At 38.8% G+C, this 26631-nt stretch overlaps 1 protein-coding gene across 1 annotated transcript in view; it reads left to right on the forward strand.

The window, feature by feature from the left end:
- The first annotated feature begins 4671 nt into the window (after positions 1-4671).
- The window catches only part of LONRF2 (LON peptidase N-terminal domain and ring finger 2), a 32118-nt gene continuing 10158 nt past the window's right edge, over positions 4672-26631 (forward strand). Inside the window, exons 1-7 of the mRNA XM_069494839.1 lie at positions 4672-5341; positions 11407-11525; positions 20382-20504; positions 22612-22758; positions 23327-23528; positions 24256-24349; positions 24632-24746. Coding sequence (XP_069350940.1) covers positions 4672-5341; positions 11407-11525; positions 20382-20504; positions 22612-22758; positions 23327-23528; positions 24256-24349; positions 24632-24746 — 1470 coding nt within the window. The remainder of the gene's footprint in view (positions 5342-11406; positions 11526-20381; positions 20505-22611; positions 22759-23326; positions 23529-24255; positions 24350-24631; positions 24747-26631) is intronic.

Below are 26631 nucleotides of genomic sequence, written 5' to 3' on the forward strand. Positions count from 1 at the left end.
TAAGCCGCGAAATAGCTCAGGGGACATTTCTTCTCGCCTGTCGAGAGGGCTGCCAACGGTGTCCTTTATAAGAGCAGAAGTTCTCAATCTGATGCATCCAATTTATCTATTTCTCAAGGCCTTAGTGCCAAAAAACACCAGGAACACCTAAGTTTATCTTTTAGGTTTATCTCTCCTTGAAGTGAGAGAGAACGCTCACCATAAGGAACTGTGGGGAGTCTTGGTCAGAGAGTATTAGAAAACTATTATGGGATTTGGGTTTTGGTTGGGTAATTTGGGGAAAGATCTAAGGAAATGGATTGGATGTGAGAAAGCTGGTGTAATTCTATGATGAGTACTTCAATAAATCTTGTTGATAAGGTTGGCTAGCTAAAGCAATGATAAAGTTATAACTGGTAAAAAAGAAGCAGTCATTCATTTTAGCTGAGAGGGGGATGTTTGATGTTGTGTGGGTTGCCTACACAATGACCTTGCTTTTGGTTTATTTTATCATGGTCTCAGATTGACTTTGATGTTGGTGTTCTATGAGATTTTTGTCCAATAGGAAAACAGTATTAACTAGTTAACTAGTTATTAACTAGTGAGCATCGGGCCAACTTTGTAGTAACACTGAGGCCTTGCTATGTCAGTCAAGTTCCCAGTGTAAGAGATTCCTTTTTTCTTTCTTGATTTTTTTTCTGTGGATCTCACTTTTGCTCTCATATCTAAGACCCAAGATCACAAAGATTCTCTCCTAACTTTTCTATAAGTTCAATGGTTTTACATTTAGGTCAACATTCCTTTTTGAGTCAATTTTTGTGTATGGTGCTAGGTATAGATCAAAGTAGTAGTAGTAACAGTAGTAGTATAGTAGTAGTGGTGATGGTAGTAGCAGTAGTGGTGTAGTAATTGTGGTAGTAGTCGTAGTAATTCTCTTTCTTTCTCCCTTTCCCTCTTCATCTTCCTTTCCTCCACCTTCTTTGCATATGGATATCCAATTATTACAGCATCACTTGTTGAAAAGACTGTCTTTTCCCCACTGAACAGTCTTTGTTGAAAACCACTTGCCCACATATATATATACACACACACACACACACACACACACACATGGGTCTAATTTTGGAATCTCTATCCTATCACATTGATCTACTTGTTTATTTTGACATCAAAACCATACTGTGTTGATTACTGTAGCTTTACAATGAGCCTTGATGACTCTACTGTTCTTTTTCAAAGTTGTTTTGGATACTTTGGGTTCTTATGTGAATTTTAGAGTCAACTTATGAATTTCTACAAAAATCCTGCTAGGAGTTTGAGATGAAGTTGAATCCATAGATCAATTTGAGGAGAATTAACATAATGAGTCTTCTGATCCTTGAACACAGTTTATCTCTCCATTTGTTTATCTTCAATTTCTCTCAAAAATGTTTTGTAGTTTTTAGTTTAGTTTTCAGGTTTTATACTTTTTCATCTTTTTCCTTAAGTTCTTTATATTTTTTATGATACTATAAATGGTATTGTTTTGTAAATTTCAATTTCTGCTTATTGCTAATATACAGAAATACAATAATTTGTCCCATGGGCTATTTAGAGCTGTGTTTAGTTTCCAAATAATTGAAGATTTTCTATGTACTTTCCTAATTTTGATTCCTATCTTCAGTCCACTGTGGTCACGGTACATACTTTTGACTTTTTGAATCCTTTTAAATTTATTGAGATTTCTTTTATGCCTCTAAGATGTTCTATATTGGTAAATGTTCCATGTGCACTTAAAAAAAGTGTATTCTGCTGTTGTTGGATGTAGTGTTCTATAAATGTCAATCAGGTTGAGTTGTAGAATTGTTCAAGTCTTCTGTATCCTTACTGATTTTCAGTATACTTGTTCAACTGATTGCTGGGAGAGGGGTATTGAAATCTTCTACATAAATGTGAATTTATCTATTTTACCTCACAATTCTATCAGTTTTTGTTTTATATATTTCAAAGCCCTGCTATTAGGCACACACATATTTAGAATTGTTATGTCCTCTTGATCAGTTGACCCCTTTATCATTATGAAATGGCCATCCTCTCTCCCGGCAATATTCTTGGCTATGTAATCTACTTTGTCAGATACCAATATAAATACCAATATGGTCACTTCAGCTTTATTTTGGTTAGGATTAACATGGAACATCTTTTTCCACCCTTTAACCTTTAACTTGTATCTTCATATTTAAAGTGGTGTTTTTTGTAGGAAGCACGTATTTGGGTTTTTCTTTTATATATAATTTGACAATCTATGCCTTTTAATTGTGGTATTTAGACCATTATTATTTAAATAACATTAATTGATATAGCTGGGTTTAATTTGCTTTTTGTTTTCTATTTATCTTATCTGTTTTTTGTTCCCTTCCTCTCTTTTTTATGCCTTCTTTTGTATTAATAGTTTTTTAAAAAATAATTTTATTTTATCTCCATTATGGGCTTTTAAAGTCTAGCTCTTTGCATCATGTAGGTGGTTGCATTAGGGTTTAGAGTATATATCTTTAGCTTATTACAGTCAAGTGATATTATACCATTTCACACAGCATTAGAATCTTACAACAGAATCCTGCCCTTTCTCCTCTACCTGCTTTTGTGCTATTTTTTTTTTTTTTTTTTTGAGACAGAGTCTCACTCTGTTGCCCAGGCTAGAGTGAGTGCCATGGCGTCAGCCTAGCTCACAGCAACCTCAAACTCCTGAGCTCAAGCGATCCTCCTGTCTCAGCCTCCCGAGTAGCTGGGACTACAGGCATGCACCACCATGCCCGGCTAATTTTTTCTATATATATTTTTTAGCTGTCCATATAATTTCTTTCTATTTTTAGTAGAGATGGGGTCTCGCTCTTGCTCAGGCTGGTCTCGAACTCCTGAGCTCAAATGATCCGCCCACCTCGGCCTCCCAGAGTGCTAGGATTACAGGCGTGAGCCACCACGCCCGGCCTGCTTTTGTGCTATTTTTGTGATACATTCTATTTCTAAATGTTACAAATTCACAATACATTAATATTTTTGCTTTAAACACTTCTTGCTTTCAGCAGGCACACCTCTAGCAAGCTTCTTTCTGTTCTCTTGCTAGAAATTTGTCTAAAATAAGAAGAAATAGGACCTGAGATCATAAGGTTTCATAACCTTTAGTGTATAGTCTTTGTTGCATCAATTTTAACTGCTCAGAAATTTCCCCCTGCTTGCTTCATGGTGGTTGTTTGTGAATTTTCTGGATAACAACCCTCAAATACAAGTGAATTGTTACTTTATAAAGAAAGCAGATAAAAATCCAAACAGTGATTTAAAGGGGGAGTTTGGAATAATTCAATAATGAGAAACCAAAACCTTGACTGTTTTCATTGAAGTTAAATAGCCAGCTTGGGGGCATGGGGATCATTCACGGAAAGGGGTGGGTTTGCTTTGCATTTGTTTCTTGACTGTGGGACTAGAGAGCTGGTCAAAGTTGTCTCTTTCTTCCTTTTAGAAACTGGTCTAAAGTTTTCTTTCCTTGATGAGGAATTTCCCCTTTCTCAAAGCCAGATGTGATCGAGGTATTTTATGTTTTCTTTAGCCAGGAGTTTTAGACGTAGTAAAACCTCACAAATTTAGAATAAAGAAATTTCTTTAAATAATAAACAATATAGATTCTGGAATATTGTAATGCACTTTACTGCAGTCAGATCCACAGAATAAAACATAGTGGGACAATAGGAAGAGGAGACTGGGTTGTATACGATGAATTTTAAAACCTTGTTAATGCACACAGAAGTGTTTTAATTTAAATCCTTGCTTGTGCACCAATGTAGCTTAACTCCCTTCGTCCGGCAATTTATGTCTGCAGAACTCCATGTTAGGACACATTTTAAAAAACCCTATTCCTCCTTCCTAATAACGGAAACAACATAATTGTCAATTTCCCAAATTCCTCCTCCTCCTAGCACCTAGCTTGGTTCTCTGTGGAACGCGTGACTGTGGCCCGCCACGTCCGTCCTCTGTTAAAATTTGAGTTCTAAAAGGTCCAAATTTGCAGTTCCATTTAGAGACGCTTGCTGATGATGTCTGCTCAGTGCCCACCTCAGGCTTCCCAGGCACTTAAGACAATTCCCTAAATCAAAGCTAGGGATGCGTGTTGTGCTTGGTAACTTTCCTGGGCTCTCTTTTAAGGAGAGCCACAGGTTGTCTGGGTGGCCAGGTCTCTGGGGAAAGGCAGGTGCCTTGGTGCGGGCGAGCCAACAGCCCACGGCAGGGACACCTGCTCCCGGCGCGGCTCCAGCAGCTCCGCCGAAAGTGGCAGGCAGAGAACGCGCGCGCACACGCGCTGGGTCCCGGGGAGAGGAGGGCGAGGGATCGGAGGAGACGCGGGCGGGGAGAGGGGGCTGGCGACTTGGGTTATGTAAACCAGTGGAGCGAGGCGGGCGGTCGCGTGGGCAGGGGATCGGGCCGCTCAGGCAGGGGTGCTGCCCTGCGGGGTGCAGCCGCCCACGCAACGCTGGGGACGCGGTCCGGGTCTGGCGCCCGGCCCCGCCCGTGGTCACCGCGGCTCGCAGCGCGCCGCCCCCCGACGCGCGCGGCTGGTAGCGAAGGCAGCGGCCGCGCTCCCGCAGCCCTGGTCTGGGAAGGGAAGCATCCTTCTTTCTCTGCGTCTTCGCTGTGGGCCCGCGTCGTCGTAGCCCAGCGAGTATGAGCCCCGAGCCGGTCCCGCCGCCCCAGTGTACCGGCTGTGAGCGCGGGGAGCCGTTCGCCCAGCGGTTAGAGAAGGGCGACGAGGCCTTCCGCGCGGGCGACTACGAGACGGCAGCCGAGCTCTTCCGCTCCTTGCTGGCTGGGCTGGCGCAGCCGGACCGCGGCCTGTGCCTGAGGCTGGGGGACGCGCTGGCCCGCGCGGGTCGCCTCCCCGAGGCCTTGGGCGCTTTCCGCGGCGCCGCGCGGCTCGGAGCGCTACGGCCGGAGGAGCTTGGGGAGCTAGCGGGCGGCCTGGCGCGCGCCGACGGCCTGCGCGAGTGGCGGCTGTCCGCGGGGAAGCCGGGCTCCACGCCCGAGGCGCCGAGCGAGGGGCACCCGGCCTCGGCGTCCGCTGCGCCCCGCGATTTGCTCGGCTGCCCGCGCTGCCGGCGGCTGCTGCACAAGCCGGTGACGCTGCCTTGCGGGCTCACGGTCTGCAAGCGCTGCGTGGAGCCGGGGCCGGCGTGGCCGCAACCGCGGCGAGTCAACGTGGTGCTGAGCGGCCTGCTGGAGAAGTGCTTCCCCGCCGAGTGCCGGCTCCGCAGGCTGGCGGGCCAGGCGCGGAGTCTGCAGCGCCAGCAGCAGCCCGAGGCCGCGCTACTGAGGTGCAACCAGGCCCTGGACCTGGGTAAGTGGGCCATGGGGGCGGGCTCGCCTACCCGCACACCTGTGGAGCCGAGCGGCCCGGCCGCGAGCTGACCGGTGGACCAAGGTTTTAGAGCGCTTTGTTCAGGCTTAGGGGTCGTTTTGCTTTCTGAAGGTGGGAGCAGCCACACCCTGCAGCCGGGGTGACCAGTGTCAGAAGTCAGGTGCACGCCTCTGGTCCAGGACCCAGAATAGGCAGAGTTTTCCGAGGCCGCCCTGAGCAGCTCTGTAAAGCCTTTCAGCCCCTTCTCAGCTGTTTAGGAGTGGGAGGATGACAAAGTATTTTTTGCTTGTCCTGAAGGAAAATGCAAATAACTGAGGCAGTAGAGGTGCAGAATGGGAATGCCTTGTGCTGGAGCAGGATTTGCTTTGGGGTTTTAGCTAGTGTGCGTCCAGGAAGGAACCCTTTCCACTCTGCTTTCACTGCTTCATACTGTCTGGCTCTATCCTTTTTTCTGTCTCAAAGGCCATTGGATGTTGTTATGGCGTGTTGAGCGTATTTGATTGTTATACTGACTAGTGTGTGTGGTTTTTAAAAATTCATTCATTCATTCATTCATCTTTACTTAGGTCTAAGACCAGCACTCAACTCTCTCCTGCCTTCACCCAGCCACCACCTGTTAACAATATGTAATTTAAAGGAAGGCCAAACTTCTGTCATTGTATTTGCCTTTGAATGAGTATGCTCTATTAGCAATTGTTCTAGGCAGGTGTGAAGGATGGTTTTTTTAATTCACTGATTTTGTGTTAATTATAGGATATACATGACTTAAATCACTCGCCAAGAAGACTTGGTTTAATCCTTTGTTACTAAAAGAATCTTCTTGTATGCAATAGTTAGTGTGCATTTTATTTTAAACTTAGGGTTAAGGTTTTCTCTTTTAGAAGTCACACACTACAAAATGACTAACGTTCAATTTTGTTTTGCAGAACAAATTATGATTCAGGACTTGAATAGGTCATCTATTAATATATATCTAAATTGGGGTATTGCTGCTGGAATAGAGCAGTTAACTTGCTTTATGTAGCAAGTATTCTGTAGTTTTTACAATCAACATATCCATACTTTAACAGGCTGGATATTTTTGAGTTTTCAGTTGTCTTATATATGTGTATATGGTGTAGAGCAGTACTAGCTAATAGAAACATTGTGTAAGCCACAGATATAATTTAAAACTTTCTGGCAGCCACGTTAAAAAGAGTGGAAAAAAGCAGGTGAAATTTGTTTTAGCCATATTTTTAACCCTACCCATCCAAAATATTATTTCAACATGTCTTCAATTTTAAAAAATAATTGCGATTTTACTTTTTTTTCAACTAAGCCTTTGAAATCCATTGTGTATTTTGCATTCACTGCACTTTCCAATTCAGACACTAAATTTTTATTGGAACTACTTCATCTATATTTAGATGTTGGAGAAGATGCAGAAAAATGAGAACTATCATATGCTGCTGATGGAACTGCAAATTATACCCCTGAAAATTGGTAGTATCTACAAGTGTTAAAAATGTCCTTTGGCCAAACAGTTTCAAAGAGGTGCATGCATATATGCACCAAAAGAATGCACAGGGATATATAAGAGTGATCATTGTTAGATCCCTAAAGTGGAAAAAACCCAAATGTCCAGGAAGAGCAGAATGGATAAATATATTATGGACTAATATACTAAAAGAAAATAAACCAACTACAGTTAACAAACTACAATGTGGACAGAGCTCACAGATGTAATGTTACCTTTAGGAGAGGCATATTAAGTGGGACAGTGCCCAAAGGAACCTTCTTATGCCCTGGGAATTACCTGGGTGGTGATTGCATGGGCACATACATAAAAGTTCAAGACATATGCTTGAGATTTATGGACTTTACTCTGTAAGTCCTCCATCAATTTGAATAAATAGCCTATGAGGAGTATTGCTATTCATTCTTTCTATTAATATTCACAAGGAACACTACTCATGTTTTATTGCTTTGTATGTCAGTTCATTTAATTCATTTTTATTTCAATGGATTTAAGGGGGAACAAGTGTAATTTTGTTACGTAGATATATTGTATAGTGGTGAAGTCTGGGCTTTTAGTGAACCCATCACCTGAATGGTGTACGTTGTATCTGTAAGTAGTTTTTCACCCCTCACTTCCCTCCCAACCTCCCTCCTTCCGAGTCTCCAATGCCCATTATACCACTCTGTGTGATCATGTGTACCTGTAGGTTATCTCTCACTTTGGAGAACATTTATTTTTTCCTGAGTTATATCACTTAGGATAATGGCCTTCAGTTCCATCAAGTTGCTGCAAAAGACATTATTTTTAACTCTTTTTATTTTATTTTTTAGAGACAAGGTCTCACTGTCTTGCCCAGCCTGGACTCAAACTCCTGGGCTCAGGCAATCCTCCCACCTGAGCCTCCTGAATAGCTGGGACTTCAGTTGTGTGCCACCGTGCCCAGTTCATTTAACTCTTTTTAAATAACATTGTAGTGTTCTCCCTCTACACACACATATGACAGATTTTACAGCAGTAACCCTACCTCCCAGGACAACAATGGCTCTGGGTTGCAGTTGGAGAATAGCCTTTGATCAACCCTAAACATAAACATAGAGAGGAGACTGTCTCTTGTCTTCCTCACAAAACCTGGTTCTCAGGCTGTCCTTTTGACCCTTCCCCATAGAGGGATTAACTGGTGAACCCTCTGAAATTTTGTGTCAATTCTTTGAAAGGTACATGTGCACATTTTTCTTCCATATGCTTTTTCCACACACAGCATTTTAAGTTGCTTTTCCTCTTTCATTTATTTTTGAGTTATTCCTAAATAAATTCCCTTAGTTTTATTAAGCTTAAAGCTTAATGCTTAGAAAATGGGTAGGCATTTATTTTATATGTTTTAAAAGACCAGATTATGAAGTTCTGTCTTCATGAATGGATCACCACATGGTGGAAGTTAGCAAAGAAAACGGTTTGATTCATTCAGTGTCTAGATGGGAAGTGAACTGTATTAATTTTGGACTTAAATAAAAGCAGCTGTTAGAATGTGAGGACTAGAGACTTAAATGCATTTATTAGAAAAGAATGATTAAAAATAAATATGAGTGAAATGTGTTTTCAACCCAGAAAACTTCATCAAGATTAAGCTAACACAAAGATAGTATAAGCACAGTATTAAGTATTAAGCTAACACAAAGATAGAATGAGGAAAATCTTAGTGAAACAAAAAAATTGGAGTCGGTTAACAAGTCAGAAAGTGGTCATTACAAAGACTAGTAACAGGTGAAGGTTTGGCAAATGTGATGAAGAAAAAAACAAAGCACAAATAGCAGGAATGAAGCAGCAGCATAATTGCAGATACAAATGAATATTTATGACAGATTTTAAAACCTATATGAAAAGGACGATTTTAGGAAAACATAAATTATCAAAATTGCTCCAGGAAGAAATAAAAGCCTGACATGGACCAATAACCATAAAAGAAATTGAAATGCTCTTTAGAGATTTTCTTCTGCTGAAAAGGCACTAAGGTCAAGCAAGTTCTCACAGACTTTCGATGATTAATTCCCATCTTATTTCAGATCATAGAAAGATAGGGGAAGATCTTAATCTCATATGCTTAGTATAATCTTGACACCACAATCAGGTCAAGCTTGTACAGGAAAAAATGTATAGGCTAGTACAAATTATGTATTAATATATAGTTGCCAAAATCCTAATTAAATGTCTTTGTATTTTGAGTCCAGCAGTGTGATAAGAGTTAGGATCAAGAAGAACCTATCCAAGGAATGCAAGAGTAATTCATTTTTAGACAAACCTTTCAGCGTAATTCACTACAACAGGTTGAAGGAGATATACTACTTGCAATCTCTCAGATGCTAAAAGAGCATTCTATAAAATTCAACACCCACTTGTTATAAAGCCCTTAGAGAAAACTAGGAATAGAAGGGAATTTATCTAACTTGATAAATATTTTCTCTCAGAAACTTATAGCAAACATGTTTCCTGTTAAAGTATGTGATATACGTCATACTTTAGACACATTCTTTTTGAATTCAAGAATAAGAGATAAAAGTCCATTGTCACTATGACTGCAATATGAGAGTAAACAGAAATAAGAGGTACAATGTATAAATATTAGAATGAAAAAATCAAAGTGAACTGCATATGATATGCCTATTTAGGAAATTCAAGAGAATTAATTGGCAGACTGTTTGAACTAATGAGAACTTTAGCAAAGTGGGAACAAAATGTGAGATCTCCACTCTCACACAGATTGGCAGCAGGCATATTTCCCCAGCTCAAACTGTAGTTCCAGTAGCACTTTTTTTTTTTTTTGAGATTTCCAAAAATCCCCAAAGGAGAATTGTATATTTCAAAATGCATTTCACTGTGCAGTTGAGGAACTTTTACCTAAACTTTTAGTTGGAAATGATTAATCTACAATTATATTAAGTATATAATGACGTACTAAAAAGGCAAATATGAGAAAAATAAAATAGAATTCTCTAATGCTTTCTCAGAAGTGAAACTGTTCAATTTAAAATCATATATTTGTGGATTGGTATCAGTACTTCACAGTTGATATGTGCATTTTCAAAGATGAAATACATAAAATCTCATAGATCATAATTAACAGATGAACATTTTCAGTTGATTTTGATAGGGAACATTAGCTTAGAACCTTTAATTAAGGAAAATGTTATCCTCCCCCAAAGAATTCTGTTCTTCTCATTAGCAGATCTCTATTACAAAAAAAGTACTAAAATAATATCACATTTTAAATTTCATCAATTAAAGAAATCTGTGAAATTTGTTTTTTCTCTTGTTATAGAAGTGCTGTATAATATCCTCCAGTTTGCCTCTTGGCCTACAAAGGCTAAAATATTTACTATCTGTTCTTTTACAGAAAAAAAAAAAAGCTGCTGACCCCTGTTGTAGCCAGTTACCTACATCAGACAGTGTCATCAAGCTTTTAATAATTCGGATTGTATTGTTTGACTCCTGCTGTTCCTTTCCCCCTTTTCTACTTTTTTTTATACCTTCTGTATATTATACATATATAGTGATAATACATTTATAAGTAGTTATCTTTCTCCATGTCTTGATGTAATCTCTTTTGGCATGAGTTCTTTATGCACACTTGCTCAGTTACTTATATAAACTAAAAGAAGGCATACTAACATTTGGAAAGGACCAAGTAGGTAGTTTGAAAGAGTCAGGTTCAAGGATTTGGAGCACGCTGAAAATGTGTATTAGGTAGAGAGAACACATCTTAGGTGCTCAGAAAATTTGTTGATAAACTAAAATGCACAGCTGTAGCCCTATTACCTACAGCCCTGCATGGGTATACGCAGTAAGCCAGGTGCAGCTGCATGAAAAGCAGCTGTGGTGGTTCTGCTTTTCGTGAGGTCTGGCATCGTCACTTTTCCATGGGACCCTGCCAGTATACCCTATGTCGTGTACTACAGGTCAGTTCATAGAGCCATTCTTGGCTTCTGTATAGCTGCATTTATGTCTGTAATAGCATATAAGTAATTATCAGAATCTCTTCTGCTTGAGAAATGAAGTTTTTTTTCTCGTTTTTCCCCTTAAGAGAACATATCGTAGGTACAATTATGCGGCTAAATCAGCATCCACACAGTTGTATAGAAAAACAAATGATGTTTTACTTTTTTGTTAGTGTCTTAAGCATGGATTTCCTTGTGTACTTTCATGAAGGTTATATTAAATCTCTTACTATCTGGTTATGACCTTAAGATGATCCAGCAGTTACTTAGTTTATTATTGGAGATTATATTGTAGCCAGTGTGTGTGCAGAAATGCTCAATGGCAGCCTGTTTTTCTTGGTGCATTTTGAAGTCTTGTTAGCCTTCTTTCTGCCTTCCTGAGAAAAGCTATGTACAAAATATATTTATCAAACTACGAAACTCTAAATATGGAGGGAAGAATTGTTGCTTACTGTGTCTTTATACTTACTTTCTGATTTAGTATTTTTAACAACGTAAAGATTATTTGCTTTTAAACGCAGTTATTTGTATTGATTTGCATTCCCCCTGTGTTTCAGCGCCTGATGATAATTCATTATTGCTCCTGCGCGCAGAGTTGTATTTAACCATGAAGAACTACGAGCAGGCGCTACAGGACGCCGATGCGGTTTGCCAGAGTGAACCTCTCCTGACTAAGGTATTTGTATGTGTTGGCTTTGGAGATAGTAAGTGTAAGTTTATGGAATTTTCTTAAAAATAATGTAAGATAATTGTGGTTAGGTACTTACAGATAATGTACATGTCCCCCAAATTACGATAGTCTAAATTTAGCAATCCACTTAATACTAAACCAACCCAATTTAGAATACTAAAGATTAAGATGAGAAACACTAATTTAGGTTACACTTAGTAGGTATTTGGCTGAATAATATGCCCTATACACTGAAAAATATAGAAACAAAATAATCAAATTTTATAAAATCGTGAGTGAGGAGAAAATATTTAAAATTACAGTTTAAACAGGAAGATCACATAATGATCATGATTGGCTGTTGGGGCCCAAATAGGCATAGGAGCTTATCTGTGCTATTAGTGAAAGGGTTAACGTTTTGTGTGTATTTTGGACTAATTTTAGTCTCTGTGTTTTGGTTGGAAAGGTCTAATATTTCTTCCTCTGATGACACAAAATGAACTTGGTTAATCTATTAATGATAGCTTAAATTGTCCTTAACAAAGTTTAAGAAGCCTAAGAATAAAAATGCTTTCTCATGAATCTTTGAATTTTAAAGTTTTAAATAACTTGTGATGAAATTAACAACTATAGAGCTCTATTAGTCATCTAATAATGAAAAATATTTATTCTTCTATATCACTTTTATCATCTTTGTTTGCAAAACATTGAAGTGATACTAAGCTGGGTTAATAGAAAAGCTGGGAATAGCCTGCCTTTCCTCCCTTCCTTCCTCCCTTCCTTCCTTCCATCCATCCATCCTTCAGTCTTTTACAACAAAATGTCACTAGATGGAGTGTAAAGTTGGACTTGAAGATAAACCCAAAGATGGAAGCAAATGTTTGTTGGACCAAGTTCAGAACTCTATTTTACTGCTTGTTTGCTTCATTAAAAAACATGTTCTACTCCAATTTCTGATGCCTTTTCTCCTATCCCTTGATCCACTCTTTTTTTTTAAATTACTTTTTAATAAATAAAAAAATTTATATATGTTCATGTACAATATGTTTGAAATATGTATACATTTTGAAAAGACAAAATCAAGTTAATATATGCGTTACCTAACACATTTATCATTTTTGTGGTGAGAACACTTAAAATCTATGCTCTTAGCAATTTTCAAGAATATAGTACATTATCGTTAACTATAGTCAGCATGTTGTATAGATCTCTTGAACTTATTCCTTCTAACTGAAATTTTGTATGTTTTGACCAACATCTCCCCACTCCCCACTCCCCGCTCCCCTGCCACTCTTCTTGTGAGGTAATTTCTGTAAGTAATAATCAAGCCTCAATTATTGTGACTTATAAGTAGTGTTTCTGACTGACAGTAGATCTGAAATGGCCCTCTAAAGCTAGATTCTCCTTCACAGTATTGTTCTTTGAACTAAAAACTTGGTAGTGTGTCTCTGACAAAAGACAGACTGACTTGCTACAAAGTTACATGGCAAATTGTAACTTTAAGGGAGGCAGCAAATGATTATTTAGTATTTGAAATTGTGGTCATATCTTCAGGGTTTGCAAATTTGTGGGCCTCCGTTCTTGACAGATGCCTAGTGAAGAGCAGCTTCAGCAGAAATGTATCCTAATAAATCACTTTAAGATAGGAAAGCATGTACATTTATGCCACAGTTAAGGGGTGGGGAGAGTAAGTTGATTGATTGAGGGGGAGGCTAAATTGGCCAAGTATGATTAGGATGAGATGGAAGCACTTTTAAGTCAGGCACAGTGGCTCATGCCTGTAATCTCAGCACTTTGGGAGGCTGAGGTGAGAGGATTGCTTGAAGCCAGGAGTTCCAGATCACTTGGGCAACATAGCAAGACCCGTCTCTACAAAAAAATTTTAAAAAATTAGCTAGGTGTGGTGGTGCACACCTGTAGTCCCAGCTACTTCGGAGGCTGAGACAGGAGGATCACCTGAGCCCAGGTGTTCAAGGTTGCAATGAGCTATGATCAGGCCACCTCACTCCACCCTGGGTAACAGAGTGAGACCCTGTCTCTTAAAAAAAAACCAAAACCCAAAAAACACTTCTAGGTTCCATTTGGGGGGATGTCATAGCAGTGTGTTTTATTCAAGCAAAACTACACTTTCAAGCAACCAGTCATGGCTAATGATTCAGAACTTTTGGAACAACTGAATATAAACCAATACCAGCAAAATATTTGCTCATAGGCAGAAGTATATATTGGTACATGATTAGTTTGATTTTCCTCAAACAGGGAACCTATAAGACTTAAAATTATTGGGGCCGGGCGCGGTGGCTCACGCCTGTAATCCTAGCACTCTGGGAGGCCGAGGTGGGCGGATCGTTTGAGCTCAGGAGTTCGAGACCAGCCTGAGCAAGAGCGAGACCCCATCTCTACTAAAAATAGAAAGAAATTATATGGACAGCTAAAAAATATATATATATAGAAAAATTTAGCCAGGCATGGTGGTGCATGCCTGTCGTCCCAGCTACTCGGGAGGCTGAGACAGGAGGATCGCTTGAGCCCAGGAGTTTGAGGTTGCTGTGAGCTAGGCTGACGCCACGGCACTCACTCTAGCCTGGGCAACAGAGTGAGACTCTGTCTCAAAAAAAAAAAAAAAAAAAAAAAAAAAAAATTATTTAAAAGTTAGTTAATTCAATAAATAAACATTTATGGATACCCTGTGGTGTCAAAAATGCAAGTCTTGATTGAGATCCTATGCACATGTGTGAAAACCCTCCTGTGGAGTTAATTGTGTACATAGGACAGTCTTGTTCTCTCAGAACTTGTGATAAGCAGAAGGAGCAGGTTTAGAAGTTACTAAAACTCGAGAGTCGGGGGACCTTTACTTGAATAAGGCTTGGGAGGGACCCTAGCAACTTTGTCTTCACAATTTTGCACTTTTTTTAAAAAAAAGGACCTTCCAAATTATGTAAGATTCAGACTCCACAAAAGCTGGATCCACTCTTAAAAAAGGAGAATGAGAAAATTAGTAAAACTTTATGTGTTCGTCATAACGAGTCCTATAGATGATTCACTGATGGCCTGAAACATATTTGAGGCTTTTTAGGGACCTCGGGGATGAAACTGGTGGTCTGTTGTCCAACTATTTGTCATGTCTTTGAAATAGTCGCTCTCTCAGAGAGCTGGAAGTGATGTGATGAACAGACAGTTAAAAAATGTAAGGAGAGATGCTGGTGCTAGAGATGGAAACTGGTCACCATCAGCCATTTATGGTATTTAAAACAATGGAGAAGGAAGTCAGGTACCATGGAGGCTTGAAAATAGACCTCGTTACATTTGGCTATTAGTGGCTACTGGTGTGTTGGAATATTTTAAATACAGAAATAAGGATGAGAGACATAGGTAATTAAGAGCTAACAATTGAAGTGCATGCGTTATTGTTTTCCTTCTTAGGGGACCCAGTTAAAATGACAGTAATGGATTAGGGGGTTGTTTACTTCTGGTCATAGCAAAGGAGTGAAGTGGTCATGTGAACCCAGAGGAGAAAACAGTTATAAAAACTAGATTTACCCTGTGGAAAGCATTATGGAGGTATCTTAAACAGATTCAAGTAGACCTGCCATTTGACCCAGCAATCCCATTATTGGGCATATACCCAAAGGAAAAAAGGTCATTCTGCAACAAAGACACATGTACCCGAATGTTTATAGCAGCACAATTCACAATAGCAAAGATGTGGAAACAACCCAAATGCCCATCAATACATGATTGGATTAGTAAGCTGTGGTATATGTATACCATGGAATATTACTCAGCTATAAGGAATAATGAAGATACGACATCTCTATGGTTCTCCTGGAGAGAGTTGGAACCCATTATATTAAGTGAAGTATCCCAAGAATGGAAAAACAAGCATCACATGTACTCACCAGAAAATTGGTTTCCCTGAACATCACCTAAATACACATCTGGGAATGACACCAATCGGATATCAGTGGGGGGTGGGGGAGGGGATGGGGGTATGCCTACACAATGAGTGCATTGTGCACCGTTTGGGGAATGGTAACGCTTGAAGGTGCTGACTCGGGAAGGGGGGGTGGGGAAGGGAGGGATCTATACCTACATGATGGGTGCAACGCGCACTACCTGGGGAACAGACACGCCTGGAGCTCTGATTTGGGGGGAAAGGCGGTACATGGGCAACGTATGTAACCTGCAATTCTGTATCCCCCATAACAATAAGATGAAATAAAAAAAAAAATAAAAAAAACTAGATTTAAAAAGAAAAATAAAGACACTGTAAAGCATCCAAAAACAGAAGCTGGGGGAGAGTTTAATCTCAAAAACCTGCACATGAAAAGGATAAGCATTGTGGTTTTATGGTTTTTTGGTCTAAGGGTTCTGTCTATGCCCACAGCTGCAGTTAAAAAAAAGGGTAATGAGAAAAACCCTCACCATCACCACCTGAAGGTACCGGGGTTCTGAGTTCAGGGCTGGTAAAGGGAAAAGGGCACACGTTGGTAGCATAAAAACTGCAGGAGACACAAATTTAGAATATAAATCCCTGATTCACAGCTAAACTGTGCATGTGAGAAATGCAGAGGGCATAGCAAAAAAAAAAAAAAAAAAAAAGTGGCAGAGATCAGATAGAAATCTATTTCTAAAAGATAGAGTGACAGGGACTCATATCTGTGAGTTTGGTGCTTTTCTTAACTGAATGCTTTTCCCAATAGCACACAGCTCAGGCAGCAGAAAGCTTGAGGTGTTAGAATAGGGAACCCCAATCTGACAGAAGAGCTGGAAATTAGGGGAATCCCTAAAAGCAGGCTAATTCCAGAGTGGATGATTCACAGCTGTGGCCAAATCCTGGTTTATTTCCAAATTTCTCAGGCACAGGGGAGAACCACAAGGCTTAAAAAGAAGCAATGGAAAGATGAAGAACAGAGCACAGATATAACCAGCTCCATAGCGTGGAGGAGATAGAGGTCAGAGTTAAATCCAGGGAAGTTAATTGCCTATCAGAACTAAAACCCAGTAATCCTCAGAAGAGCACAACAAAATGCAGAGTGTATGCAACATATTTTTTACAGTGTCCAGTTTCAACCAGAAATACCAGACATACAAAGAAACAGAAAAATGTTGACCTATACTCGGAACAAAAAGAGAGTCAATAAAATTTATCTCTGTGTGGGCCTAGATACTATATTTAGCACAAAAAGTCTTTTGAAGCAGCTATTGTAAATAAGTTCAAAGAGTTCCAAAGAATTGAAGGGAAATATGATATCTTAACAGCAATCTCAACAGGGAAATTATAACTATAAAAAATGGAAATTCTAGAGATGAAAATTACAAATGCTGAAATAAAAATTTTCTGTATAGGCTCAGTAGCACATTATACATGAAAACAGAATCAGTGAAATTGAAGATAGATTCACAGAAGTAAAAATTACTCAATCCAAAAAAGGAAAAAACGTTAAAGGAAAATAAAAGAAATCTCAGAAACCTGTGGGACAATATGAAGTAGTATAATATATGTGCAATTGTAATCCCAGAAGAAGAGAGGAAATGGCAGGGAAAAATGAAGAAATAATGGCTGAAAACTTTCCAAATTTAGTGGGAAACATTAATTTCAGATCTAAGAAGATTAATGAGCCCCAAGCAAAATAAACTAAAATCATGATCAGACTGCTGTGCTGTAAGCTAGGGATAAAAAGTCTGGAAAGCAGCAAGAGAAAAATGTCATACAGGGAAATAATAAGATTTATGGTTGACGTCTCATCAGAAACTGTGGAAGCCAGTTGACATTGGAACAGCATATCCAAAGTGCTAAAAGAAAGTCTTTTAACTAAGAATTCTAGATCCAGTAAAAATCCTAAACAATGAAATTGAAGTAAAGACATTTGCAGCAAAAAGAAACAATTTGTTGCCAGTAGATGTGCACTACAATAAATGCTAAAGCCTTTTTAGTGTACTGTGTCTTTGAATTTAAAATGGATTTCTTGTAGACAGCATATAGTTGGTACTTGCTTTGTCAAGCAGCCTTACATTCTCTTCCTTTTGATTATAATGGTTATTTATATTTAATATAACTATCAATGTTGTATTTATTTGTATTATATTCCTATTTATTTTTTATTTCTCTCACTTTTCCCCCTCACTGCTTCCGCACTGCTTCTGGAGTAATCAAATATTTTTATTATTCCATTTTAATTTCTCTATTGACTTTCTATCTCTTTGTGTTATTTTTAGTGGATATTTTGGGGATTACATTATGCATCTTTAAGTTATCTAGTTCTACTTAGAGTTAAAATTGAATCACTTCAAATAAAATCTTTTCCTTACATTGTATATAAAAATTAATTCAAAATGGAACATGGACCTAAATACATAAGCTAAAACTACCAAACTTCTGGGACAAAACATAGGAGAAAAATTTTGGTCACTTTGAGTTAGGCAAAGATTTCTTTGCCAAGACACAGAAAGTACAAATCATAAAAGAAAAAGTTGATAAATTAGTCTTCATCAAATTTTAAAACTTCTGTAAATTCACACCTAATTGGTGTGGTACACACTGTCTGGGGGATGGGCACACTTGTAGCTTTGACTCAGGCGGTGCAAAGGCAATTTATGTGACCAAAGTGTTTTATGCCTGTAATATTCTGAAATAAAAAAAGAAAAAACAGGCAGGGATTTATTTTTGCCTCTTTTGCTCACTAATGAAGGATGCCTGGGGCATTGTAAGTATTAATAAAGGTAGGATAAAAAAAAAACTTCTTCAAAAGATACTGTTACAAAAATGAAGAGGCAAACACAGAATGGGAGAAAATATTTGCAAGGCATACATCTGATAAAGGAGTTGTATTTAGCATACATGAAACACTCTTACCAATTCAGTAATCAGTCAAACCACCCAGTTAAGTAATGGACAAAGGATCTGAGCAGATACTTCACCAAAGAAGACATATGAATATCAAATAAATGCATGAAAAGGTGCTGTACATCATTAGTCGTCAAGAAAATGCAAATTAAAACTTCAAAGAGATGCCACTGCATACTCACTAGAATGGCTTAAATTAAAAAGACTGACCATACCAAGTGTGAGTGAGGATGTCTAGCAGCTGAAACTTTCTTACTAGTGGAAATGCAAAATGGTCTAGCGGCTTTGGAAGACAGTTTGGCAGTTTCTTTAAAGTTAAGCATGCACTTCCTATGTAACTTAACAATCACACCTGTATTTTCTCAATAGAAATTTTAAAAAGACATGTATGCAAATGTCCATAGCAGCTTAATTTATAATAGCCAAAGACTAAAAGTAACCCAAATGTCCGTCAGCATGTAAATGGACAAATTGTAGTATGTCCATACAATGGAATACTACTTGGTAATAGAAAAGAATGAAGTGTTGGTCTGTGCAGCAACATGGATGAATCTCAAAAGGGTTACACATGAAACCAGGGAAGGCACACAAAAGACTGCATGTGTGATTTCACTTATGTGAAATTCTCAAAAAGGCAAAACTGTAGCGACAGACAGGGGTTTGGACCTAGAAAGGTGAGAGGATTGGCTTCAAAAGGCGTTAGAGAACATTTCATGGTGATGGAAATGTGCTATATCATAGAATATACATTTGCCAAAACTCATCACACTGAATGTTTACAATTAGTGAGTTTTTGTTGTATATAAATTATACCTTAAAAAAATGTGATGGTAAGGAAGTACAAACAAGGATAAGTCCATAATTGAAAAGAATGGGGAATATTTATGAGAATAGAGTACTCAACATATTTTTGGAATGTGGATCAATGAACGAAAGAGCAGAGAACATTACAGTTCAGATGGGAGCTGAGGTCTCATGTCATAGTAGAAACTCCAGCGAGGGTCTAGGCTCTGAGGGTAGGATTAAGAAATGAGGTTTGCTAGACAGTGCTGTGCAGAGCAGTACTGGGGGAAAAACCTCACAGGGTCCCCTCCAAAGAAGCTGAACAAACTACCTGGGGAAAGCATTGCTATTAATACATGCAGTGGATCCACCTAAATAAAGCCGTCTAAATTTTGGTATTGAAGTTCCCAGCCTAAGGGTCGCCTTCCCCCACACTTTTCCAAACGAAGTGTCCCAAATAAGGCTCACCCATGTAGACAAAGGACACAATTGGTCTTCCTTTCACCAGTGAGGTTTATGACGAAAGAGGTCTTACCAAGTCTACCGCAGAGAAAAACCTGTGTGAAACACTCTATCTTTTAAAAATATGAACACAGAACTATGGACCAATAGGAAAAAATCGAATAGCTCAGAAGAGAAAGACTGAAAATAAATGATTAGAACAGCCAACCCCAATGAAACTAAAACACATGAACCCAGTAAAAAAACAAAAACAAAAAACAAAATATTTTCACTGATTTGAGAAAATATCACATCTATAAGACAAAAAGAACATGCTGGGGGAAATTACTGATGCATATTGTATTTTGTTCATTTCTATTGTGGTACTTAGTGTATTACCTTTGTATTATAGTTCTTTCTGGTGATGTCTACTCTCATGAGACCAATAACTCCCTGAAGGCAGGAACATGGTAGTGACCTGTAATTACTGAGTGAATTTAAAGTTGGTAGCCAGTTCTCTCTTAGCGTGTTCCTTAGCAAATTCCAGGTATGGGGACTCCTGTGTTCTGATGGTAGATTGTTATTTATGAGACATTGATTGAAGTTTGCTAAGTTTCCAAGGCAGGGAGATATAGTAGAGCTGGATTCATCTTTGGTGGAGTTTATTCATTCTACTAAATATGAAATTAAAACAAATGGTTCTAAGGATTTTTTTTCAGGGATGTTTGTATTCTAATATATAACCCTGTTGGTTTTCTTTAAATGTATACTTTGTTTTTTGGTGAATCTAGGGACATCATGTAAAAGCTCAGGCTCTTTCTGGATTGGGAAGAAGTACGGAAGTGTTGAAGGAATTTCTCTACTGCCTTGCTTTAAATCCTGAGTGCAACTCTGTGAAGAAAGAAGCACAGAAGGTACGATTTCCATAAATGACTTTCTCCTTCAAGTCTTACTTATAGCCTTTGTGTCCATGCTGAGTAACCCTTGTAGGTAAAATAAACAAGAAATGTAATTCCAAATGCTGGTGACAATGTGATTCATAACTTCTAGTTAAATGTTACTTTGTCCATGGATAAAACAGAATGTTTCACAAGATAGCATAAACATGCCTCAGTTTTGTTTCCATAATGACACATATTAGGGGAGGCAAAGTGTCTTTTCCTGGAGTTTATGATTTCAAGTCTATAGTTTGTGTAGGAGCTGTATAAAAGACATTGTGATATATGTAAAATATATCAATTCAGCTATATAGGTTGACCTGTAATTTTCAGCGAAGCCTCACCAGCATGATGCAAAAATAGCTGCTCTTTGATTCATGACTGAGTCACACTGGATGTAGGAATCCTATAAAAAAGCTTGTACAATAGTTACTTGATATTTACTTAGCACTCCTGATGACCAGAGGTTTTTCGTTTTTATGTCAGTTTCCCTATTGTAACACTATTCATTGTCAACTTCTACCATATATTTACCCTGTAATTTTTACTTAACAGTTCTAGTTTTATTTTCTGAAGCAACAGGAAATGAATCAGTTCTTCTTTCTACAATTCAGGCCACTTCAGATAGTTGAGAATAGCTATTATCTTTGCCTACATAATTCTTTGGGCCAAATAACCTTTTCTCAAAGAAAAGGGTTTCTAGAATTTCGTCCTCTGAATGCATTCGAGTGTACCCCAGATTTCAGCGTCTGCATCTGACAGCTCCAGGTGGTGAACTTCCCTTGTGTTCACACCAGGAGGCATGTGTATTTTTAGCCTAATCCCATTATAGTGTTGTTTCCTATTAGAAGTGTAGTTAGCCAAAGTACCTAGATATTTTTTTAAATAATAACTTTCTAGCAGTATTTTAATCTTTTTCTTGTGTAGTTGATTGGTATTTGTTAGTTCTGTTTAATTGCCACTCATTGGTTTTTGGCCATCATTCCAACTTGTCAAAATATTAATCATATTGAATCTTCAGCCTGCCATTTCAACTATCTCTGCTTTGTCCCACCTGCAAACTTCGTAAGCATCTTAAAATATATCTTATCTCAACTGATCCTTACAACAGCATCATGACAAAGATTGAGCACGTTCAGAGAGATTTAGCACGTTCATAAAGGTCTCGGGACCAGAATTTAGGTCTTATGGATTCTTATCTGTCTGGTGCTTTTTCAGACATGATGTTTTCCCCTCAGCCATCCATGGCTGGTAGATATCTTTTATTGCAGCCCAAAACAGTGTTGGCCTGTTGACGCCCAAGAGGTGTGGTACCATCCCCAGAAGCTGAGCTACCCAGAGCCAGGGCCGAGATGTCCTGCGGAGGATTGTGCTGCTCGTTGCTACAGAGTCAGGGATTCCAGTGCGCTCACCTTGAACCATGAAGAACACTGGGCGGAGGGGGTGTGTTTTAGTTTCAGTCACTCCTTTCTGCTTCCTGCAAGCCTTGGGTTCAGCTGAGGCCATGAGGTTTGGCAGGACCATTCGAGTGACAGCTAGAGTGCCTCGCTGGCAGTCACTGTCCCCTACGCCCTGTGCTGGCCTATGGTTCTCGAACTAGAATTATGGCCCTTCACCCTCTCTTCCTTTGAAGTTCTTTACTAGGTGGCTCTTCTGTTTCTCTTGTGAATAGAGCACTCCTCTAGAAAGATCGCAGTCCTGTGGATGATCACAGCTTAGATTTAATCTGGGGTCCCTGCAACCTCTATACCCCGTTTTTGTCTCTTATCTGTGAAACTTTTAGGTGAGGTTTTATGTAGCAGATGTATAAGGACCACGCAGAAGGAAGTTGTAATGCTGATATTTTGTCATTAGTAAGACTAAGATGGAAAGGGATTAGAAGCTAAAATGCTTAAAACACCGACTGTGGTTTCCAACACGTTTGAATTTTAAAAGGTTGGCAGTTGGGAATATATAGTCATTATTCTTTTCAGCTTTTTAGGTCTGTTTGGCCCCATGGTTTCCTCTGAATCTTTAAGGCATATTATACATTTTTACAAAAGTGTTATAAAATTTTTTTTTTCTTTTCCTGGCAATTTTATAGGTAATGTGTGAGGTGTTTTTTCCAGCTTCAGAAAATGTGCATCAAAATTTAACATCTTCCATCCAAAGCAAATTACAGGCTCAACGTCAGAGCCACGTAAACACCCAGTCTACTCTGGAAGGAGGAGGTGATGCAGGGAGCTCTGAGGTATGACATGCATTTGTTAAGATTCTCTTGATCAGGCTTTATGTGATCGCTTCATTTTATAAGCTATTCAGACACCATGACATTTTGTTAGTTAGATGTATTTCTCAAGACCAGTTATAGCTCCTCAATCTGGGAGGTGAAACATTTAAATGAAATCTATGGAAGTAATAAAAATGATTAAAGATTAAAAGAAACTTTAGAGCACCTCCAAACAACCCTAAACATTAGGAGACCTGAAATTATTTTGGCTTGGGGAAAAGAAGGCAGAAGGATGATTCGAATGTATGATACATGATTGTGTGTGTGCGTGTGTGTATGTGTGTGTGTGTGTACAATACTGCACATGAAAGTTGCCATTCATTTGCTCTGGCTCAGGAAGAAATTATCCTGTAATTTGTAAAAAGAATAAAACTCATCGTAGGAGTTAATAGATGAAACCAATTATGAAGGAAGAGTTACAAGCCCTCTTTTTCCCCCAGAGATTTCTAAGCCAGGGTACTGCATAATTTTTTTTCTCTTATGCCACGATGTCTTTAATATTCAGGATTCTTTGTTCCAGCTTCACCAGAATCCATCTGAGAAATCCGATGTATTTAGAAATGCCAGTTCTTCAGTTTTGTATTTTATACTGGGTTTATACTTTGAAGAGGATAAGCAAACATTAGAAAGTATCCTTCCAGTAGCACCCAGCTCTGGTTTAAAGAGGCAATTTCCGAATGACACGGAGGAGGCGCATGACCTGAACACCCCTGGAAAAATTCCCAAGAAAGGTCAGTAAACTATTTTTTTTTTTTTTTTTTTTTTTGAGACAGAGTCTAGCTTTGTTGCCTGGGTTAGAGTGAGTGCCATGGCGTCAGCCTAGCTCACAGCAACCTCAAACTCCTGGGCTTAATCGATCCTACTGCCTCAGCCTCCCAAGTAGCTGGGACTACAGGCATGCGCCACCATGCCCGGCTAATTTTTTCTCTCTATATATTTTTAGTTGGCCAGATAATTTCTTCTGTTTTTAGTAGAGACGAGGGTCTTGCTCTTGCTCAGGCTGGTCTCGAACTCCTGGCCTTGAGCTATCCACCCACCTTGGCCTTCCAGAGTGCTAGGATTACAGGTATGAGCCACTGTGTCCGGCCTCAGTAAACTATTTTGTCATGCATTTCTGTGACTCCAAAGTGATAACATGTTAGGCAGTATTCAATATATTTTTAAAAATTTTCCACTGTTTAAAATTAGTAATGAAATGAGTACCTCAGCTCTAAAATTATAGAGCATTTTAGATGGTTAATCCTGCAAGGGCCTCATGGTCAAAAATAGAGAAAATTCAGGTAATTTTAACTTTTGCTCATGCTTACTGTCCAGATGAATTATTGCTGTATACTGTCAATGGGACAGGAAATATTCTTGCCCGGCATGATTTGTATACATTTTGTCTTGAGGAAATACATTTATTATGTACCATTATTCAGTTGTTAATTATAGCATTTTTAATTTTTTCAGATGCAGATTGCTCACCTCAAAGGACCATGGACTCTGAGACAGGAGAGGGCCAGGGCCTCTCAATCGATGTCACTGACTTTGAGTGCGCCCTCTGCATGAGGTAGGATGGTGCAGAATCCATGCAACTCTTTTAAAACTTCAGCCTTTCTGAAATTTACACCTAAACATAATGGACTTTTTATTATCAGGGAAATTATGTATATCTCAGTAATAATTGATTTATTTTCTAACTATTTGATAAAGAAGATATAAAATGGAAGTGGATATAAGTGATTTTTAGAATAGTAAGGGAATTGCATAAAGATCCTTAAACAAATAGATTATTTGACAGTCTCTTCTGGATATTTCTTGGTGAAAACACAGGTTTTTTTTTCCCCCCCAGGTTGCTCTTTGAGCCTGTCACTACACCCTGTGGACATACATTTTGCCTAAAATGCCTTGAACGCTGCCTTGACCATGCCCCACATTGTCCACTGTGCAAAGACAAACTTTCGGAGGTTAGTATATTTTGTGAAACAAAACAGCCCGTCTTCTGGTCTCTTGGGAGATGCCCATCCCATGTTTTGCTTTGCTTGTGCGGCCCAGTTGTTAAAGGAAGTGAGATTTCTCCAAGATGGGTCTTTTCCCATCTCTTAGATTCATCAAAAAATACCCAAGAGAGGTTGAGATGCAGAAAATAACTAAATTTCAAGGAGATTATCAGGTATTAATTACAATTGAGATAGATTGAAAATAGCTAACATTACTAAGCCCTTACAATATATGAGTTATAAACAGATGAGTAACATCATAACGCATTTACTATGTGCCAAGCATTCTGTCCTTACCTCATCTCAAGAGTTTTGTGTAGGATCGAAGACCTGATGGTTTCTGACTACTGGTAAGTTCTTTTAACTCCTTTAACAATTGTCGGTTGTTGTTATCTTCCATCTGAAATCAGAACCGGTAAAACTTAGGTTCCATAGGGAAGCTATCTAATGATATTTAGCCCAAATATAAACTATTAAATCCATTTTATATTAGGTACGGTGAATGCAATGAGCAATATCTACAAGCTGAAGGCCTTTGATCAGTTTTTCAAACAGTGAATCTGTATCACCCGTATTGGGCTCTGATCTTACTGGTGCCACTAACTTTCCATGGAGCAAGCTATTTAACATCTTGGGGGGTGGGGAGTGGGGTATATCTTCTTTTGTTTTTCATCCATAAAATGAGACCAATAATATTTGCCTTAACTGCTTACCAGAGATTAAACTCGTGGATGCATTTCACATGGGATAAAGTTTTTGTTTTTACAAATATACAGTAAAATTCATTTTTTTCACGTGACATGGTAAAACAGATACTATACTTAAGTGAATTTTTAAATAACTCTAACTTTTTAATATACCGCTAAAACTTATTAAAATAAATTATTACCATTGCAGCCATTTTAAAACATTATATGTACATACTTGCTTTATTAAATCGCACGCATACTGAATCTTTCTGAATTCTTTAGGTTTCTCATTATGAATATCAATTATCTTACTATATGTTGTGTGTCACGGTGATGAATACGTTTTGAGTCTATGTAGCAGTTTCCTTTGGTGGTTCCTGTTCAGTCCTCTTCCTGGTGTTTGCTGTCCTGCTTGCTAACAGAAGCATGTAACCCACTGCCTTATTGTTCCCCACGTGCTAGGACATAGGGCCTGGCGACGACCCACGTGTTCTCACAGAGTAAAATGCGTGTCTGTGTGACCACTGTTTCCAGTACAGATGTTGTACTCACTCCTGTTTCAGTGCTGCCTTGTAGGCTGTGTGAAGAAGCAATACCTGGAGGTTAGCGCTAGAACATAAGCTCCTTAAGGACAGGAAATGTGTTTGTGACTTGTTTTCACTGTATTTCCAGGGCCCAGAACCCACACTAGAGACTCTAGAAGGCTTTGTGGAATGAATGATTACATGCAAACTGTTCGTGGATTGCCGACATTCCAGAAATTAGAATATAATAAAATGAACTAAAATCCAAAATCGTAATTTAATCTTTCTTCAGTGCCGTAGTCATGTCATGAGCTTAGATTTCTTCACATGCCTTACCATGAACGTGAACCATCAATTATATATGTATCTGCAGACTTGGTTAACAGAATGCCAAGTAAAGCAAATTTTAGTATATTTCTCTTCAGTAAAAGGATATCATAAACTAACAGTTTATAAAATACCTATGTCATTAATAATGACAATTATGAGACAGTTTTGTGAATTAAATAAAAGCTTGTTTCTACCAGTTATCCTGTTACGGTGGTTCCCAAACACAGTCATTTCTGAAGGTTGAACTCCTAGTTCTCAGTCAATCACAGCAGTACATTTCAGCCTGTTTCACACTAGCTACAGGGCAGC

The sequence above is a fragment of the Eulemur rufifrons genome, chromosome 19 (assembly GCF_041146395.1).
Source record: "Eulemur rufifrons isolate Redbay chromosome 19, OSU_ERuf_1, whole genome shotgun sequence".
In the NCBI taxonomy this organism is placed as follows: domain Eukaryota; kingdom Metazoa; phylum Chordata; class Mammalia; order Primates; family Lemuridae; genus Eulemur; species Eulemur rufifrons.